We start from the raw sequence: 14,465 nt of genomic DNA on the forward strand, positions 1-14,465 counted from the left end.
CCCTTATCTCAGGGCACAACTGAGAAGAGTCTGTCCCCTCCCTCTTGACCCCCCAGCCCTCAGATACTTGTAAACATTGATTAGATCCCATCTCAGTCTTCTTTTCACCAGACCAAACAGCCCCAGGTCCCTCAGCCTCTCCTCACAGGGCAGTGCTCTGGCACCTTCATCATCTTCATCGCCCTCGCTTGGACTCTCTGCAGCAGACCCCTGTCCTACCTGAACTGGGGAGCCCAGAATTGAAGGCAATATTCCAGGGGAGGAGGCATTTCTGTACACAACATCAGAGGTCTGGAATTGGCAATTCCAGAGGTCTGGAACTGGCCACAGAAGTGCCAAGCAGGCAACTCACATCATGACTTTAGCTTCCTCAATGAAATCCTCCTCGTACATGGCCCCCTCGCGGATGGCCTTGATGGCCACTTTGTACTGCGCCCTCCACTTGCCCAGCCGCACCACGCCGAAGAGACCACTGCCCAGCTCCCGCATGAAGGTCAGCTCGGAGGGGTTGATCTCCCACTTCTCTGCGAGACAGAACAGAGCAGAGCTCCTCACTCCTCCAGCAAGGAACACACCCAACCAGCAGGGCATAAGGGAGGGGTGAAGGGAATGCAGATTGCTGCCACGTTTGGGAATTCACAGTCTCACAGGATCACCAAGGTTGGAAGAGACCTCAGAGATCATCAAGTCCAACCCTTTAGCACAGAGCTCAAGGCCAGACCATGGCACCAAGTGCCACGTCCAGTCCTGCCTTGAACAGCTCCAGGGACGGCGACTCCACCACCTCCCCGGGCAGCCCATTCCAGTGGCCAATGACTCTCTCAGGGAAGAACTTTCTCCTCACCTCCAGCCTAAATCTCCCCTGGCACAGCCTGAGGCTGTGTCCTCTTGTTCTGGTGCTGGCCACCTGAGAGAAGAGAGCAACCTCCTCCTGGCCACAACCTCCCCTCAGGTAGTTGTAGACAGCAATAAGGTCTCCCCTGAGCCTCCTCTTCTCCAGGCTAACCAATCCCAGCTCCCTCAGCCTCTCCTCATAGGGCTGTGCTCAAGGCCTCTCCCCAGCCTCGTCACCCTTCTCTGGACACACTCAAGCATCTCAATGTCCCTCCTAAACTGGGGGGCCCAGAACTGAACACAGGACTCAAGGTGTGGTCTAACCAGTGCAGAGTCCAGGGGCAGAATGACCTCCCGGATGACTTTGTCTTAGCTTGGAGACTGAACACTTGTACACACCACAAAGCAAACACACCTGACTCAGGCAGAAGGCAAAACTCAAACTTGCCTGAGGCCAGGAATTGCATACTGATGTTCCTAGAACTATAGAATCAGTCAGGGTTGGAAGGGACCACAAGGAGCAGCCAGTTCCAACCCACCTGCCATGCCCAGGGACACCCTACCCTAGAGCAGGCTGTCCAGAGCCTCATCCAGCCTGGCCTCAAACACCTCCAGGGATGAGGCTTCCACCACCTCCCTGGGCAACCCCTGCCAGCCTCTCACCATCCTCATGCTGAACTTCTTATCATCCAGTCTGAATCGACCCATTTCTAGCTGTGATTCATAGGTAGTCCTATCACTACCTGATAGCCTAAAAAGTCCCTCCCCAGCTTTCTTGTAGGCTCCCTTAAGATGCTGAAAGGACACAATCAGGTGGCCTTTGTCAGACTTGATTTCAACAAGCTACCATCATAGAAAGCTGTGCCAACCTATGTCACCTGATGTGCCATGCTTAAAACAGGTTATCCCTAAAGTAGCTTTTAAAACAACCATGACACAACCCCTCCACAAACATCAAAGGGCCACAGAAGCATGGAGAATTAGGAAGAAGCCAAAGGCACAGCTCAAGGCATCCACAAAAAAGGTGGAGGAGTATCACAGAATGTCAGGGGCTGGAAGGGACCTCCAAAGCTCTTCCAGTCCAACCTCCCTGCCAGAGCAGGATCACCTAGGGCACATAAAACAGGAACACATACAGGTGGGTTTGGAATGTCTCCAGAGAGGGAGACTCCAAAACCCACCCTGGGCAGCCTGTTCCAGGGCTCTGGCACCCTCACAGAGAAAAAAATCCTCCTCATCTTTACACAGAGCTTCCTATGCCTCAACTCACACCCATTGCCCCTTGTCCTGTCCCTGGGCATCACCCAGCAGAGCCTGGCTCCATCCTCCTGCACTCACCCTGCACATAGTGATAATCGTTGCTGAGGTCACCTCTCAGTCCCCTCCTCTCCCAGCAGCATGGCCCTAGTCCCCTCAGGCTCTGCTCATGAGAGGTGTTCCATTCCCTCCAACATTTTTATGCTTCTATGATGGACTCTCTCAAGCAGTTCTATGTCCTTCTTGAGCTGGGGGGCCCAGAACTGGAAACAGTACTCCAGATGCAGCCTCACCAGGGCAGAGTAGAGGGGGAGGAGAATCTCTCCCGACCAACCTACTCCCCACAGCCCTTCTAATACACCCCAGGACAGCATTGGCCCTCCTGTCCACGAGAGCACACTGCTGAGCTCCCCTGGAGCACCAGCAACAGGTTCTGCTGCTCCTCTCTGCTGCCCTTGGCACCACACCACCTCCCACAGGCTGCGAGGTCTTTGCATGCCACTCTTCTGAGCAAGGTTAGCTAAGGTGAAGCTTGGCCCTACCAATCACAGCACAAAATGCAGTCCCTTCCAAATTTTCATTGAAAAGATGCTGTAGCATCTTCACAGCCTTAAAGCCCTCAGGAAATACATCTGCAGATGGACACAAGACACAGTTACCATAGCTGAATCCTGCTGTTGTTGGTGCTGTTGTCCTTTTAGGGGTCACTGGGTAACGCAGCCTGGTAACGAGACCTGAACGCAAGAGACACAGTTAGCTTCTGCTGGTGGTGCCAGGCAGCAAGCCAGCCCTTGCTCACTGCAGCCTTCAACACACCCCACAGGATCACCTCACACACACTGATTAACCACACACTTATGCTCAATGAGGCGTGCAAAGGAGCTTTCTGCTGTTGCACTGTGTTCAAGTGGCTACGAGAGGTATTGGAGACCACTCACTGCATCTCCTTTGCTACTGAGTGATGTCCTAGGAGGAGAGGCTGAGGGAGCTGGGGGTGTGCAGCCTGCAGCAGAGGAGGCTCAGGGCAGAGCTCATTGCTGTCTGCAGCTGCCTGCAGGGAGGCTGTAGCCAGGTGGGGTTGGGTTCTGCTGCCAGGGAAGCAGCAATAGAACAAGGGGATACAGCCTCAAGTTGTGCCAGGGGAGGTCTAGGCTGGATGTGAGGAGGAAGTTATAGGCAGAGAGAGTGATTGGCATTGGAATGGGCTGCCCAGGGAGGTGGTGGAGTCACTGTCCCTGGAGGTGTTGCAGCCAAGCCTGGCTGGGGCACTTAGTGCCATGGTCTGGTTGGTTGGGCAGGGCTGGGTGCTAGGTTGGCCTGGCTGAGCTTAGAGCTCTCTTCCAACCTGGTTGATTCTATGCAGCACTATCCAGTGCTAAATACTCAACAACACCTCAAAGGGAAAAGGCAGCATCCCACAGGGAAAAAATGCAATGTTCCACAGGGACGAGGCAGTGCCCCACAGGGAAAAATCCAACATCCCAGAGGGAAAAGGCAGCGTCCCAGAGGGAAAAGGATGCATCCCAAAGGGAAAAGGCAACATCCCAGAGGGAAAAATGCAACGTCCCAGAGGGAAAAGGCCATGTCCCAGAGGGAAAAATGCAGTGTCCTGGAGCCAAAAGGGAACGTCCCAGAGGCAACAGGCAGCCTCTGATGGCTTTCCCTGAGAAGGCATCTTCTAAACCCCCTACAAACCCTCGCTAGGAAGACCTAAAACCACCTCACACTCCCTTTCAAACCAGCCTTAAGCTGTAGGGCCAACCCAAGCCACCTACCTGCGGCGTTGTGCTTGTGGTACTCTATTATCTCTGGGATGGAGTCGAAGAGATGCTTCTCTGCCAGGTAGTACTGCTTTGGTGAGGTCACCGTTTCTTTGATGTGGTAGTGCCTTATTCCCGAGGAACCTTCCCTGGAAAGGGCAAATCCACCACCAAACAACAACAACAATTAGTAACGACCTAATGCTGCTGCTTCTGAGCGCAAGGGAAGCGCAGGGACTAGCAGAAGGAGGCTGCAAGAGGCTGCTGTGGATGCCAGGAGAACAGAGAGAGCCCAGCACAGAGCCACAAAGATGATGAAGGGAATGGAATATCTCTGCTGTGAGGAAAGCCTGAGGGAGCTGAGGCTGTGCTGCTTGGTGGGAGGTGGTGTGGTGCCAAGGGTAACTGTGTCTTGTGTCCATCTGCAGATGTATTTCCTGAGGGCTTTAAGGCTGTGAAGATGCTACAGCATCTTTTCAATGAAAATTTGGAAGGGACTGCATTTTGTGCTGTGATTGGTAGGGCCAAGCTTCACCTTAGCTAACCTTGCTCAGAAGAGTGGCATGCAAAGACCTCGCAGCCTGTGGGAGGTGGTGTGGTGCCAAGGGCAGCAGAGAGGAGCAGCAGAACCTGTTGCTGGTGCTCCAGGGGAGCTCAGCAGTGTGCTCTCGTGGACAGGAGGGCCAATGCTGTCCTGGGGTGTATTAGAAGGGCTGTGGGGAGTAGGTTGGTAGAGAGAGATTCTTCTCCCCCTCTACTCTGCCCTGGTGAGGCTGCATCTGGAGTACTGTTTCCAGTTCTGGGCCCCCCAGTTCAAGAAGGACATGGAACTGCTGGAGAGAGTCCATCATAGAAGCATAAAAATGATGGAGGGAATGGAACACCTCAGCCTGAGGGGCTGAGACTGTGCTGCTGGGAGAGGAGGGGACTGAGAGGTGCCCTCATTCATGTTTATCAATATGTGCAGGGTGAGTGCCAGGAAGCTTGAGCCAGGCTCTGCTGGGTGGTGGCCAGTGACAGGACAAGGGGCAGTGGATGGAAGCTGAGGCATAGGATGTTCTATGTAAACATGAAGAGGATTTTTTTCCCTGTGAGGGTGCCAGAACCCTGGCACAGGCTTCCCAGGGGCATTGTGGAGTCTCCCTCTCTGGAGACATTCCAAACCCACCTGGATGTGTTCCTGTGTGATCTGCTCTAGGTGATGCTGCTCCGGCAGGGAGGTTGGACTGGAAGAGCTTTGGAGGCCCCTTCCAGCCCCTGACATTCTGTGTTCTCGAGTATCAAAGACCACAGGTGCTGGTGACTTGCTTTCAACTCAGTGCTCAGACCAAGTTGAAGATTAACCCATACAAGGTTAATTTTCAGCCTGGTGAGCTCTCTGATGCAGCTCACCACACTCCACCAAACACTTGGGCTGGCAGGAGGGAAGAGACTGATCAGGGTGGGGGAGCAAGACCTCCTTTGGGTGAAGGTTCAGGTCTGCATTGGATTAAACAGAATGTGACCCAGCCATGGAGTGGAGAAGCTCATTTTGGTCACTCATCATTTCTGTCAGAGCAGCCTCCAATTTCTTTGTTGAGCTTTCTCCTGGGCTGCTGCCCAGCCTGTGGGTTTGGACAGCATAGGGAATGGTTTCAGGTGATATAAAGCATGCAGAGCAGCCACAGAAAACTCACCCTCCAAATTTTGTATAGAGGGAAACCGTATACAGCCCAGGCTGACTTGAGTCTCTCACCACAAAACCACCTTCTTTATCCTAAAATGCAAGCACATGACAATTCAGTGCAAAGGATTTTGAGGCTTCGAGGCTCTTCAGCCTGTTCTGTGACCTGCACATGCCAAAGAAGCCTCTGCTTTAACAACAACAGCTACTTCATGCCAATTCAGCTCCTGACAATCTATCAGGATACTGCCAGGCTGCTGTGCTCACCTCGTTTCTGAGGAGCTGCTCTGCCTTGCTTCTGTTCAGGTTCCTGCTGTACCACCTGCAACACAATACCAGTAACCAAAACCTCTCCAAGGTGTACCATTTACATGCAGTGCTTAAAGCAAAGTATGATAAAGCCACAGATTGGATAATTCTATAAAGAAAGGCCAAGAAGTGGAGCTTTGTTCAATGCACAAAACAAAATACATCAATCCCTATGGGATATCACAGAATCAATCAGGCTGGAAAAGACCTTTGAGATCTTCAAGTCACAGAATCAATCAGGCTGGAAAAGACCTTTGAGATCTTCAAGTCTCAGAATCAATCAGGCTGGAAAAGATCTTTGAGATCTTCAAGTCACAGAATCAATCAGGCTGGAAAAGACCTTTGAGATCTTCAAGTCACAGAATCAATCAGGTTAGAAAAGACCTTTGAGATCTTCAAGTCACAGAATCAATCAGGTTAGAAAAGACCTTTGAGATCTTCAAGTCACAGAATCAATCAGGTTAGAAAAGATCTTTGAGATCTTCAAGTCACAGAATCAATCAGGTTAGAAAAGACCTTTGAGATCTTCAAGTCTCAGAATCAATCAGGCTGGAAAAGATCTTTGAGATCTTCAAGTCACAGAATCAATCAGGCTGGAAAAGACCTTTGAGATCTTCAAGTCACAGAATCAATCAGGTTAGAAAAGACCTTTGAGATCTTCAAGTCACAGAATCAATCAGGTTAGAAAAGACCTTTGAGATCTTCAAGTCACAGAATCAATCAGGTTAGAAAAGATCTTTGAGATCTTCAAGTCACAGAATCAATCAGGTTGGAAAAGACCTTTGAGATCTTCAAGTCTCAGAATCAATCAGGCTGGAAAAGACCTTTGAGATCTTCAAGTCACAGAATCAATCAGGCTGGAAAAGACCTTCGAGATCACCATCAAGTCCAATCTATGACCCAAGATGATCTATTTGGCTAAACCATGGCACCATGGTTCAAAATGGAGTTTAAACTCCTTTGAAACACTTCCAGGGACTGGAAGTGCAGTTATCCCATAAAAACACATTGTAACAAACCTAGTGAGAGCCCACAGAAGCCAATAAAATTCAGCTTTCTGGTAAAAACTACTCCTCAAGCATGCAGAGGCTGCTCTGAATGTCAGCCCAAGGGCAGGCTGGCAGCCCTGGGGAAATAGCTGCCTGCACACCAGCTGAGCCACCTGCAGAGCTGGCTGCTAGGCTGCTCTCACTGGAATATTGTGGCCAGTTCTGGGCTCCCCAGTTCAAGAGAGTCAGGGACCTGCTGGAGAGAGTCCAGCAGAGAGTGATGAGGATGAGTGGGGGACTTGAGCATCTCCCCTATGGAGAGAGACTGAGAGCCCTGGGGCTGTTTAGGCTGGAGAAGAGAAGGCTGAGAGGAGATCTGATCAATGTCTATAAACATCTGAGGGGTGGGGGGCAAGTGGCTGGGGGCAATCTGTTTTCAGCAACAATGAGCCAAGAAGCAACAGCTGCAAACTGGACCAGAGAAGGTTTCAGCTCAACACGAGGAGAAACTTCTTTAGAGTGAGGGTGCCAGAGCCTTGGAACAGGCTGCCCAGAGGGGTTGTGGAGTCTCCTTCATTGGAGACTTTCCAAACCTGCCTGCATGCATTCCTGTGCAGAATGCCCTGGGTGCTCCTGCCTTGGCAGGGGGGTTGGACTGGATGATCTCTGGAGGTCCCTTCCAACCTCTAAGGTTCTGTGATTCCATGATTTGCATCACCAGAAGTGACAAGAGCTCTGGGAAGACATGTAAAGGAGTGAGCAGAGGGAGGTCTGTGAATCACTTGTCCTCCTTTTCCTCCTCCCAGGTGCTGCTCTGCCTTTGGCTTGCAACGACTCCTGCCAAGCACTGTGCCAGATCATCAACGCGTCTGAATCACTCTCTTCTCGCCTTGCCTCTGTGGACAGGACTCTCAATGAAACCAGCCAGAGCCTTTCCACACTTGCTGGAAGCAAGTATCACCTCTATGTTGGCTTGGCTTTGGCAGTAGCTTCCAGTATCTTTATTGGCTCTAGTTTCATACTGAAGAAGAACCTCGAAGGTTCTGCAATTCAATAACTTCATGGGTCTGATTTTCCATGGGGGACACACCTGCCAAAAAGGAGGCTGAAAGCCAATTAAATGTCAGAGTTGCACATCCCTGAGCTGGGTGCTGCAGAGGCAGGTTAAAGCAGCTGCAGAAGCTGGCCTGCATCAGGAACAGTGTGGCCAGCAGGACGAGGGAGGTTCTTCTTCCCCTGTGCTCAGCACTGCTCAGGCCACATCTTGAGTGCTGTGTCCAGTTCTGGGCCCTTCAATTCAAGAGAGATGTTGAGGTGCTGGAAGGTGTCCAGAGAAGGGCAACAAAGCTGGTGAGGGGCCTGGAGCACAAACCCTATGAGGAGAGACTGAGGGAGCTGTGGGTGTGCAGCCTGCAGAAGAGGAGGCTCAGGGGTGACCTCATTGCTGTCTACAACTACCTGAAGGGAGGCTGTAGCCAGGTGGGGTTGGGCTCTTCTGCCAGGCAACCACCAACAGAGCAAGGGGACACAGTCTCAAGCTGTGCCAGGTGAGGTCTAGGCTGGATGTTAGGAGGAAGTTGTTGTCAGAGAGAGTGATTGGCATTGGAATGGGCTGCCCAGGGAGGTGGTGGAGTCACTGTCCCTGGAGGTGTTGAAGCAAAGCCTGGATGAGGCACTTGGTGCCATGGTCTGGTTGACTGGCCAGGGCTGGGTGCTAGGTTGGACTGGCTGAGCTTGGAGGTCTCTTCTAACCTGCTTGATTCTCTGATTCTATGACACATTTCAGTCAGCTGCTGTGAACCATGTGTTAAGAGGGAAAGCTCACAGATGGCACCCAGCAACCCTCCAGAGCTGGGCTGCCACAGTGGGAAGTGAGCAGGGAAGTGGCAGAGCAGCAGCCTCCAATCAGGTTCTGCTGTTCTGGAGATAGTGGTTTCTTGCAGTTAGTAGATAGCCTGAAGTAATCCTTCCTGAGCTGCTTGGTGACTCAGAATTGCAGCCCCAAGGTAGTAAGGCACAAAGTGGCTGGACCAGATAAGGCAGCCCAGTTCCTTCCTTCCCCTTCTGCAAACCCCACAGCCTAGCCCAGAGCAAGGGGGAAGGGCTCTTAACAAGAGCCTCAAAGATGAGAAAGCAGTAAACAACAAATCCCTCCAGTAAAGCTGAGGGCAAAGTCCTTTTCCCTTGTCAGCACACAGTGGTAGGAGCTGAGTAGAGTTCTGGAAATACTTCCTGTGGCTTTGCAAACTGGTTTGTAACTAACACATCTTTACAGCTCCATTTTAGATAGAAGCCAGGGAGGTGGTGGAGGCACCATCCCTGGAGGTGTTCAAGAAAAGACTGGATGAGGCACTTAGTGCCATGGTCTGGTTGAGTGGCCAGGGCTGGGTGCTAGGTTGGACTGGATGATCTTGGAGGTCTCTTCCAACCTGCTTGATTCTGTGATTCTGTGATTCTCAGGTACAAGAGTTCTGCACTGAGATTTGTAAAATGAAGAACAAGAGGTTTGGAGATAGAATCATAGAATGGTCCAGCTTGGAAGGGATCTCAAATATCATCCAGCTCCAAACCCCTGCCATAGGCAGGGACACCTCCCACTAGAACAGGTTGCTCAAGGCCTCATCCAAGCTGTCCTTGAACACCTCCAGGCAGGAAGCAGCCACAACCTCCCTGGGCAACCTCTGCCCATGTCTCAGCAGCAGCAGCAGCAGCCAGAGACTGACTGACTTTTATTTGTGTTTCTGGTTTTATGGCTCTGAGCAGAGCAAATGGTGAGAGACATCAATATTATTTTCTTTTCACAGCCAATGATCTATTTTTTCTTCATAAAATATTCCAGTTAGCCTCAAACCAACACAATCCACCCCTCTATATCACCCAGCACCACACTTGTCTTTTAAACACGTGTGGTTAGTAGGTCAAGAGAGGTTCTCCTGCCCCTCTACTCACAGTCTCACAGTATCATCAGGATTGGAAGAGACCTCACAGATGATCATCAAGTCCAACCCTTTAGCACAGAGCTCAAGGCCAGACCATGGCACCAAGTGCCACGTCCAGTCCTGCCTTGAACAGCTCCAGGGACGGCGACTCCACCACCTCCCCGGGCAGCCCATTCCAGTGTCCAATGACTCTCTCAGGGAAGAACTTTCTCCTCACCTCCAGCCTAAATCTCCCCTGGCACAGCCTGAGGCTGTGTCCTCTCGTTCTGGTGCTGGCCACCTGAGAGAAGAGAGCAACCTCCTCCTGGCCACAACCACCCCTCAGGTAGTTGTAGACAGCAATAAGGTCTCCCCTGAGCCTCCTCTTCTCCAGGCTAACCAATCCCAGCTCCCTCAGCCTCTCCTCGTAGGGCTGTGCTCAAGGCCTCTCCCCAGCCTCGTCGCCCTTCTCTGGACACGCTCAAGCATCTCAATGTCCCCCCTAAACTGGGGGGCCCAGAACTGAACACAGTACTCTGCCCTGCTGAGGCCACATCTGGAGTACCATGTTCAGTTCTGGGCCCCCCAGTACAAGAGGGACATGGAACTGCTTGATGGTGTCCAGAGATGAGCCACAAAGAGGATTAAGGGAATGGAACATCTCTCTTACAAGCAGAGCCTGAGAGAGCTGAGGCTGTGCTGCTTGGAGGAGACTGTGAGGTGACCTCATTTATGTTTATCAATATGTGCAGGGTGAGTGTCAGGCTCTGCTGGCTGATGCCCAGGGACAGCACAAGGGGCACTGGGTGGAAGCTGAGGTATGGGAAGTGTCATTTCAACACAAGGAGGACTTTTTTCCTCTGTGAGGGTGCCAGAACCCTGGAATAGGCTGCCCAGGGGGGTTGTGGCATCTCCCTCTCTGGAGATACTTAAAACTCACCTGGATGCATTCCTATGTGATCTGCTCTAGGTGATCCTGCTCTGGCAAGGGGGTTGGACTGGATGAGCTTTGGAGGTCCCTTCCAGCCCCTGACATTCTATGATTCTATGAAGTCAAAATATTCACTTACTCATATTGATCCAGGTTGTTGGACTTCTTTCCTGTTACATAGTTGCTTGGAATATATCCTTGTCTTCTAAAAAACAAAGGGATAAATACATCATCTGAGTGAAACCCCTGTGAGATTGCACACCTGGATGACAGTGCTGCATTCTGCTCCTGACCAGAGGTCCCTCACTGTCATTTCTTAGTTGCTGCCCTATCCACTCTACTACTGATCACACAAAAACTCTTTGCCACATCAACACTTCCACATTAACTTCCACTGCATCTAGAAGAGTGACACAGGCAGCAGAAGTGTCCAGGTCCACCAGCTGAAGTGGTAAAGAAGGGTAACCCTCTGCTGCTTTGTCACATGCATGCTCAGAGGTCCCAGTCAATCACTGCAAATAGCTTTGGACCCTGCCACAGTCTAACTTTACACTTACCCCTAAAGAGTTTTGGACCCTGCCACAGTCTAACTTTACACTTGCCCCTAACCAGTTTTGGACCCTGCCACAGTCTAACTTTACACTTGCCCCTAACCAGTTTTGGACCCTGCCACAGTCTAACTTTACACTTGCCCCTAACCAGTTTTGGACCCTGCCACAGTCTAACTTTACACTTGCCCCTAACCAGTTTTGGACCCTGCCACAGTCTAACTTTACACTTGCCCCTAACCAGTTTTGGACCCTGCCACAGTCTAACTTTACACTTACCCCTAACCAGTTTTGGACCCTGCCACAGTCTAACTTTACACTTGCCCCTAAGCAGTTGTGGACCCTGCCACAGTCTAACTTTGCACTTGCCCCTAAAGAGTTTTGGACCCTGCCACAGACTAACTTTACACTTACCCCTAACCAGTTTTGGACCCTGCCACATTCTAACTTTACACTCACCCCTAACCAGTTTTGGACCCTGCCACAGTCTAACTTTACACTTGCCCCTAACCAGTTTTGGACCCTGCCACAGACTAACTTTACACTTACCCCTAAGCAGTTTTGGACCCTGCCACAGTCTAACTTTACACTTACCCCTAAGCAGTTGTGGACCCTGCCACAGTCTAACTTTACACTTACCCCTAGCCAGTTTTGGACCCTGCCACAGACTAACTTTACACTTACCCCTAGCCAGTTTTGGACCCTGCCACAGTCTAACTTTACACTTGCCCCTAACCAGTTTTGGACCCTGCCACAGTCTAACTTTACACTTGCCCCTAACCAGTTTTGGACCCTGCCACAGTCTAACTTTACACTTGCCCCTAACCAGTTTTGGACCCTGCCACAGTCTAACTTTACACTTGCCCCTAACCAGTTTTGGACCCTGCCACAGTCTAACTTTACACTTACCCCCAGCCAGTTTTGGACCCTGCCACAGTCTAACTTTACACTTGCCCCTAACCAGTTTTGGACCCTGCCACAGTCTAACTTTACACTTACCCCCAGCCAGTTTTGGACCCTGCCACAGTCTAACTTTACACTTACCCCTAGCCAGTTTTGGACCCTGCCACAGACTAACTTTACACTTGCCCCTAACCAGTTTTGGACCCTGCCACAGTCTAACTTTACACTTGCCCCTAAACAGTTTTGGACCCTGCCACAGACTAACTTTACACTTACCCCTAGCCAGTTTTGGACCCTGCCACAGACTAACTTTACACTTACCCCTAGCCAGTTTTGGACCCTGCCACAGTCTAACTTTACACTTACCCCTAGCCAGTTTTGGACCCTGCCACAGTCTAACTTTACACTTACCCCTAGCCAGTTTTGGACCCTGCCACAGACTAACTTTACACTTACCCCTAGCCAGTTTTGGACCCTGCCACAGTCTAACTTTACACTTACCCCTAGCCAGTTTTGGACCCTGCCACAGTCTAACTTTACACTTACCCCTAGCCAGTTTTGGATCCTGCCACAGTCTAACTTTACACTTACCCCTAGCCAGTTTTGGATCCTGTCACAGACTAACTTTACACTTACCCCTAGCCAGTTTTGGACCCTGCCACAGTCTAACTTTACACTTACCCCTAGCCAGTTTTGGATCCTGCCACAGTCTAACTTTACACTTACCCCTAGCCAGTTTTGGACCCTGCCACAGACTAACTTTACACTTGCCCCTAAAGAGTTTTGGACCCTGTCACAGACTAACTTTACACTTACCCCTAAGCAGTTTTGGACCCTGCCACAGACTAACTTTACACTTACCCCTAAGCAGTTTTGGACCCTGCCACAGACTAACTTTACACTTACCCCTAGCCAGTTTTGGACCCTGCCACAGTCTAACTTTGCACTTACCCCTAACATACTGCAGCAGGGACCTGGTAAATCTTGAAGTATGGAAACTTTCACCTTTAAAACCACAGGGAGAAAAATGCAGGGAATGGGGAAGTTGCAGTCACTAATGCATCTCAGTGGAACTCTCTCAACTCAATTAAAGATTGTCCCTAATGATTCAGCTATAAAACAAGAGAATGATTATTCAAGTCTGGAAGCCAGAGCCTGCTAAGCTTTAACCATATTGCTCCCTAATGAGCTATTCCCCAGGGGAATGCAGGAGGGATGCAACAGTCTAGAGAGGTTTTTGCAGGCTGGATGATGCTTTAACTGGGAAACCATAAAGCCCAACAGGAAACAGAACTGGAAAAGCTTCCAGTTCTGCAAATGTCTTTGCTCTCAGGCCCCACAGTCTATTGACAGCTGCACTTTTACAGTCTGGTTTCTGTGTGGGCGTAAAGTGATGGGCAAGATTTCAGGTCTGGGGTTCAACATGGGATCAAATACACTTGCTGGCAGACAGGCAATAAAAATGACTCCTCTGTGGGGGTGTTGAAGGCCAGGATAGATGAGGCCTTGAGCAGTCAAATCTAACTGAGAGGTGTCCCTGCCCATGGCGGGGAGGTTGGAGGAGATACTGTCTGAGTTCCCTTCCAGCCTGAGCTCTTCTATGATTCTGTGATAAACTAGAATGAAAATTCTTAAATGCTCATTCTGGTTTTCTTCTGCCTTGGAATAATTCATTCTTTTATCCTACATATTCATTTTTTAAAGCCAAAGGCAATTGTGCTCAGGCCTCTAAGGAATTTGCTTTGCTTTAAAAGGTAGCTTGGTGATAGTTTTGAAATCAAAAGGCACAGGCACATCCAGGGATTTGCAATCCACTCAGAACTCCTAAGGTAGAAGAGCTAAGAATGCTCAAGGGAGGCTGTGGCTGCCTCCAGAGGAGGCCACAAAGATGATCCAAGGGCTGGAACACCTCTGCTATGAGGACAGGCTGAGGGAGCTGGGAGTGTTCAGCATGGAGAAGAGAAGAGTTCAGGGGGACCTTAGAGCTGCCTGCCAATAGCTGAAGAGATCCTGCAGGAAGGCTGCAGAGGGACTTTTCATCAGGGTGTCTAGAGACAGGCCAAGGGGGAATGGTTTGAGGCTGAGGAAGAACAGGTTTAGACTGGATCTGAGGAAGCAGTTATTCAGTTGGAGGGTGGTGAGACTCTGGAATAGGTTGCCCAAGGAGGCTGTGGCTGCCTCCTCCCTGGGGATGTTAAAGGCCAGGTTGGATGAAGCCTTGAGCAGCTGAGTCTAGCTGAGAGGCTTCCCTACCCGTGGCAGAGAGGTTGGAGTAGATGATCTCTGAGGTCCCTTTCAAGCTAAGCCATTCCAGGATTCTAAATAGCCTTGTGAGCATCCTAACAAGAGGCAG

The 14,465-nt window shown here is 50.6% G+C and overlaps 1 protein-coding gene across 7 annotated transcripts in view; it reads right to left on the reverse strand.

Moving 5' to 3' along the window:
• TEC (tec protein tyrosine kinase) overlaps positions 1-14,465 on the reverse strand; it is an 88,304-nt gene that overhangs the window by 13,198 nt on the left and 60,641 nt on the right. For all 7 annotated transcript variants that reach the window (XM_064149230.1, XM_064149229.1, XM_064149228.1 and 4 more), the window contains 6 exons: positions 10,801-10,866; positions 5,782-5,836; positions 5,528-5,607; positions 3,867-4,000; positions 2,751-2,825; positions 353-524 (listed from right to left, as the gene is read on the reverse strand). In XM_064149230.1, coding sequence (XP_064005300.1) covers positions 353-524; positions 2,751-2,825; positions 3,867-4,000; positions 5,528-5,607; positions 5,782-5,836; positions 10,801-10,866 — 582 coding nt within the window. The remainder of the gene's footprint in view (positions 1-352; positions 525-2,750; positions 2,826-3,866; positions 4,001-5,527; positions 5,608-5,781; positions 5,837-10,800; positions 10,867-14,465) is intronic.

This window comes from Pogoniulus pusillus, chromosome 9 (assembly GCF_015220805.1).
Source record: "Pogoniulus pusillus isolate bPogPus1 chromosome 9, bPogPus1.pri, whole genome shotgun sequence".
Lineage (NCBI taxonomy): Eukaryota > Metazoa > Chordata > Aves > Piciformes > Lybiidae > Pogoniulus > Pogoniulus pusillus.